The sequence below is a fragment of the Podarcis tiliguerta genome, assembly GCF_965153285.1.
Source record: "Podarcis tiliguerta genome assembly, chromosome: 7".
NCBI classification, from domain to species: Eukaryota; Metazoa; Chordata; class Lepidosauria; order Squamata; family Lacertidae; genus Podarcis; species Podarcis tiliguerta.
The window spans coordinates 22,129,247-22,135,246 of NC_139540.1; the positions used below are offsets into that span (position 1 = coordinate 22,129,247).

At 40.3% G+C, this 6,000-nt stretch overlaps 1 protein-coding gene and 1 long non-coding RNA gene across 5 annotated transcripts in view; one reads left to right on the top strand and one right to left on the bottom strand.

Annotated features, from left to right (window-relative positions):
* Positions 1-3,343, bottom strand: part of ATP6V1C1 (ATPase H+ transporting V1 subunit C1) — a 26,087-nt gene extending 22,744 nt beyond the window's left edge. The window contains exons 1-2 of one of the 3 annotated variants that reach the window (XM_083450832.1): positions 3,253-3,343; positions 1,640-1,740 (exon numbers count right to left, since the gene is read on the bottom strand). In XM_083450832.1, coding sequence (XP_083306958.1) covers positions 1,640-1,654 — 15 coding nt within the window. In that variant the 5' untranslated portion in view covers positions 1,655-1,740; positions 3,253-3,343. Of the gene's footprint in view, positions 1-1,639; positions 1,741-2,794; positions 2,817-3,252 lie in introns of those variants that run through there. The other 2 variants (XM_083450833.1, XM_083450834.1) reach the window with 2 other exon arrangements.
* LOC310682301 overlaps positions 1-5,183 on the top strand; it is a 7,097-nt gene extending 1,914 nt beyond the window's left edge. Inside the window, exon 3 of one of the 2 annotated variants that reach the window (XR_014513850.1) lies at positions 4,063-4,759. This is a non-coding gene — a long non-coding RNA (uncharacterized lncRNA). The other variant, XR_014513851.1, reaches the window with a different exon arrangement.
* Positions 5,184-6,000: the final 817 nt, after the last annotated feature.

The window sequence follows — 6,000 nt, forward strand, 5'->3', positions numbered from 1 at the left end:
TGACAAAACTAAAGTCACATCCACACCATATGGCTTCACTCCAAAGAATCCAGGGAGCCACAGTTTATTAGTAGCTCTGTGAGGGGTAAACGACAGGAAAAAACTTAAATGTGTAGCACATTGTGGTCACTACATATGTGGAGCACAGCACATTCAGTTGCCTGCAGTGTAGCCTGGCATGACAATTAAATTGCAGGCCAATCAGTCTTCATGGTTGGTGATAACTCTGGAAAGTGTGGCAGGAGAATTAAGAGTTCTACTGTACACTCATATTCTGTTGGGTCTGCCACATTTCTAGAACTTTGTATACTGGTAAGTAATTGCTGTTGGCGAATGGGACTCAATACCAGAAAGGCACCAAGATACCTTGTGATAATTGGTGGAGTAATATCCTAATTTAGGAAGATCCTTCTTTGAATAGTACTGCAACGGCAGTAGGCCACTAACTTTCTTTGGAATACTTACATGCATATTTATCAGAGCTGCAGTATCTTGTGCTTTGTTCGCTCTTACAGAAAATGATACATTTTAATGCAGATTAAAACTCGGTTTAATTTTTAGACCTGCATTGATAAAGGTTATAAGAGAAATTGTTATGGGTCAATCAAAGTCTGCTTTTGTTGTCTGCTCAAATACATTTATACTCGGAAGTAAGTCCATGGCTTACTGGGGTTTTGAAGTCATGTCTCCCCAGTTCAAGTCTAACACTCCAGTTAGCATAGGATTTACTGTTCATACATGTGTATAGGATTACAGCCCTAGTTATAATTTTGTGCTTCACAAAAAGCAAACATTACTCAGTCCACACAGGTTCGAATCATATGTTACAGTGTGCAGCACAATGCATGTTTACTCAGAGCAGTATCATCGAGCCTTATTATTTAAATTAGGTCCTAATAGTCTGCAGATGCTTAAGACTAGTAATAATCCATTACTGCATTCCTGTTTTCAGGGAAAGTCCTCTATTACAATAACAGCAGCAGCTCCTTTCTCATGGAGTCTAGATTGGGAAGGTAGAAAAGACCATCTACTTCTTTTCCTTTCCTTTTTATCCTATCCTTCTTCCAAGGAGCACAGGTAGAATACATGGTTCTCCCCTACCTGTTTTATTCTCACCACAATCCTTGCAGCTTAGTTAGGTTGAGTGAAAGTAATTGGCCATTTTTTTGTGTCTGAGTGTCAATTTTAATTCAAATCTCTTCAGTTCTAGTCTGGGGATATGTACACATCTTGCATCTAAAGCTCCCCCCAAAGAATCCTGGGAACTGTAGCTTACCCCTCACAGAGCTACAGTTCCCAGCACCCTTAGCAAACTACAATTCCCAGGTTTTCTGGGGGGTGTACTTTAAATGCATGGTGTCTATGCAGTTTAGCACTCTGCTACAAGCTACACCTATTGAAATTTGCTCTTCTACACAACAATTAAAGCGGTAAAGTCTTGTCCCATTTTGCCTCTTACTACCTTACAGATCAATTGATGCAATCCAGAGTGCACTGTGCCACAAAAAGAATAAGTACTGTACAGTTGGGAAGGGAAACCAGATGTTCTTGGAATCCAGTTCTCATTAGTTCCAGCCAGCATGGCCAATGGTTAAGGAAAACGGGGGTTTGCATCCAATTTCATCTAGGGGCTCCATACCTGCAGGCACACCATGCTTGATAATGCTGAGGAAAGCACTTGCCAGTCTGAGTCTATTGAAAATTCCTTCCTGGCCCCAAATAAGGTAGTCAGTGAGGCACCTGTTAAGTAAGCAGAATTTTATTTGGTGCCCAACATTGAATGTCACCCAGCATCTAATTTCTGCATGTAGCAGTTTTGAAGCAAGTGGATTTAATGAATAGCTTATATTAAGGTTACCAGACGTCCCCATTTTCCGGGGACAGTCCCCACATTTACAAACCAGTCCCCAAACAAAATCCATTGAAGTTGAAAAGTGTCCCCAGATTCATTGAAAAAAATCTGGTAACCTTAGCTTATAAACAAGGGAAGGAGTCATTTCCTGAACCCAATGGGCTACCACAGCAGAGATATAAAAAGTAAACTACACCATCATTATCTTTACAAATAATCCTGAACATCCATGATTATGACTATCCTACGAAGTCAAGCGGAGGTTAGATCATTATCACTCACTTCAGAAGCATTGGCCAAGCAGGGTTGCTATACGTCCTCTTTTTCCAGGACATGCCCTCTTTTTCAGGGGAAAGATTTCTGTCCTGGCGGATTTTTTGATTTTGCTAAAATGTCCTAGTTTTTTTTCCTTTGGTACCAAACCGCTCTCTTCTTCTTCTCTCTCTCTCCTTTTCATTTTCTCCTATCCTCCTCCCTCCCTCCCTCCCTCCCTCCCTCCCTCCCTCTCTCTTTCTCTTCCTTCTACATAAAAAGCCGCCATTTTGCTTCATTGCTTTTCCTGAGCTTTTTAGTTAATTATTTTGTATGCCTTCCCACCACCCCACAGACACCCCAGAGAGGGGGAGGCAGATTTCTTTATATTTACATGTCTCTCCCCCCCCCCCCATTTTGCATGCACAAATTTTGCTGTACCCTCCCTGGCACCCTCCAATGTTGCTTCAGCGTGTGCCCTGCCCACAGCATGCCCTGGTACACGCCCGCACCCTCCCCACCCCAGGCACCAGCAAATGTGTCCTTTTTGCTCTTCAAAATACAGCAACCCTAAAGTAGTGGTGATTATGGGTATTGCCTTGCAACAATGCATGCCTAATCTAGTCAAAAGGATTCTACCCATTCTCTGTAGGTGTCTTCCCGTAAAAGAAAAAAAAGGGGGGCTGCCACCTTTTCCTGGTTCTGCCCAGTGCCTTTAATGGAAGCGTGGCTGAGGCTGATGGGACCAGGAGTCTAACAACATCTGGAGTGCCTAGGTTCTGTATTTGTGTTCAATTGCACCAGATGTGTGCGTTTGGGGGGGGTGAGAGACCTTTGTATGTGTAATAGAATGGTCAAGGGTAAAATGAATATTACATATAGATCAAGCAACAGTGTTATATATGTAAGTCAATTTTCCTTTGTTATACTTTGGTATTTACCAGCTTCTGATTAACTTCCTTCACCCATATTTGAACTAGAAAGGGGATGATCCTGTTAGTTGTAGACACTTATTTAAATTTCTCTTTTTGAAAGCCACACATTTTTTAAAAATTATATATTTTAAATTGTATATATAATTAGAAAAGGGGGCTGTTGCAGTTATAAATGGGGGTTCTTTCATTATCTTTGAAAATATTATTTCGTACCTTTTGCAAGCTGCTCTATTGACAAATTCAGTTACTATCTAAAACTTTAGCTCTTAGAAAGTTGCTTACTTTGAGGGATTCTGTTGATGATGACACAAGGTTTGATAGAATGATGGCAGGCTTAAGACAGATGGTGACTTCATAATAAGCAGTTCTAGACTTTTGAGTTTTGGAAGGGTGAACTGCTGTTTATTTCACAATGATATTTCCAGTTTTCATTGTATGTTGTGCAGCTAATAATTGCATCACACCTAACATAGCCATATATTGACTTCACAAACAGTATTTATTTTATTTGCCAAAAAAATCTCGAATACAGCAGATACTGCACTGGAGGCAGACTTAGCTTGCAGTCCCCACCATGTCTACTCAAAAGTTAAGTCCTAATGATTCCAGTGGGGCTGGATCCCAGGCACATGGAGTTAGGATTGCAGCAACCATCAGCATGGAACAGAGCCACTGAAATCAATGGGACTTGTGAGTTTAAAGTTTAATAAATCAACTCTTAAGCACAACTAAGTATGAAATAAAAATTTAGAAATATGTAAACTTACAGAAACAAAGAAGATCGTAAGCACTGACACAGGTTACTGTGAAGGTTTACCAGGGTTATACAGACTGTGATCAGGAAAAGAAATCCAGACCACAAAAGGGAAAGGTATAAATCAGTTTTATTGATTACAAGGGCAGTGCAATTTCCCACAAGGTTAGCAGACAATTCAAAACAAACACCCACATGGCTTTAATCACCACAGGGGATGGAATTATTGATCACAGGTAGTTTACTGCAACATAACTTTACAATTTCAGTAAAGGAAGGTGGCCAGTTTTCTAGTCTTCAAGTGGAAGCAAGTCTTGGACCTTTTCTAGTCTCTCCAACACAAGTTTCACCAATGGAAAAAAGGAGACTGTGCTGCTGTCTGTTTTCCAGGGAGGTCTTCTTCAAAGCCTTGTCTTCGTTTGACACAACTGGAACTATTGTTCTCACTTACTTACATTTTGCTTTCCCCTTTATCTTTATGCAAGAATTTTTCCATCTCTCGCGCTTGCAAAAATTGATAAATGACCTCATGGTACTCTTTCATTATTTCCTTGACTACATACTATAGCTGCTGCATGAATGGTGTGGTACCTGCATAAAAAGGCATTATAAGTTTCTGGGTGAATGTGGAACAAAGCCATAAACTTTAACCTATTTTACTAATACCACAAGTGGTCTGGCTTGAATATACTCACCATTGTTCCCTTGACCTTTCCTCCATATACGAAGTACTTCCTCTTAGGTTTCTTCCAAATTCTGTAAATGCTACATGACCTTTCTTAGTTTAGTTCGAAGCCTGGCTTGTCAGCATCCAATCAAGATATGATCTGCACACTCTGCCCATCTCTATACTGTTGTTAGCTGCAAGCAGAATAATAAATCATCATAGATCCAGAGGGAAAAGCCTCGCTTAGGTTAGACAACCTGGACCAGGCTTTCAAAATGCCATTGACAAGTAATGGCTTTTTTTTCCTTTTAGGGGACAGTCTCAGGCCGTGGAGAGATCCAGCACTTCCGTTGCAGGATCAAGACTTCTAGTATCAAGCAGCAGAACAAAATGTTGTTCCCTGGTTAGTTATGTAGAAGGCTTCCTTGACTACAATAGGAGACTTCTTTGAAACCTAATTAGAATGGAGGAGAGACAATTTGGAAGGGTTGCAGTGCTCTCGCGCTCTCTCTCTCTCTCTCTCTCTCTGTGTGTGTGTGTGTGTGTGTGGTTGCCATGAGTACAAGGTGCCTGCAACAGTTTTTATTATTTGCAAGTGTGCCCATGCCCCTCCCCAGACTGGTGACCTATGATATAGCTTGATAAACGGGTTGGAGAACTTGAATGCTTGCGTCCTATTTTGTGACATTTCAGTTTTCTGAATAAAGGTCTTGCTCTAATGGACTTTGAAACATAATAAACAGTGTCAATACATCTGAAAGCAACCATATAAAACAAGCATACAAACAAGATAATAAACATCTAATCATGGGCATATCCAGGATTTATGTTGGTGGGGGCAGGCTTTAAATGGGGGCGGGAAGAGCCTCAGTTAATTATTTTTTATTGGTCTTGGCCACCCCGGCCACACCCATGCATCTAACTCACCTGTTCACAATGCATCAGGAGAATCCTGAGAAGAGGAGGATTGGGACTAAAAGTCTAAGGAAAAGCGTGGCCTCATGAAGTCCAAGTCGTGAGGGAGCATGATATGCGAGACCATAGAATGTGTTCACTGCATGCTTACATGGCATAAATGTTAAGTTTAGGTGCCTTCACTTGCAATGCCCATGCTTCGTATAATAAATTTATAAACACACTACTTTTCTTAGGATGGAGCAGGGAGGGAGGGTTATCCTAAAACTTTATTGCTTTGTATTTTTTAAGAAAATTAACAGAATTATATAAGATAATTATAGCTTCCACAAATACAACAGCATAGTTCCACAAGGAGTAAACCATCTAATACTTGTGATAGCTGTCATGGGTTTCCAAATAGTGTAAACATGTTTCTAAAAGGGAATCTTATCTGTTTCTGAGAGATTATTTTTATTACTGTGATTAGACTTTCATCTTATAGTACCAAATAAGTCAGTTTAAGATTAGCTACTATTGCCAAATCACATTGAACATAAAATGTGCAGGGCCCTTCATTTCTGTTTTCACAGTTGGCAAGTTTTTCTACAGAAATAGCATTCCAAAAAATTAAAAGATTGGATTG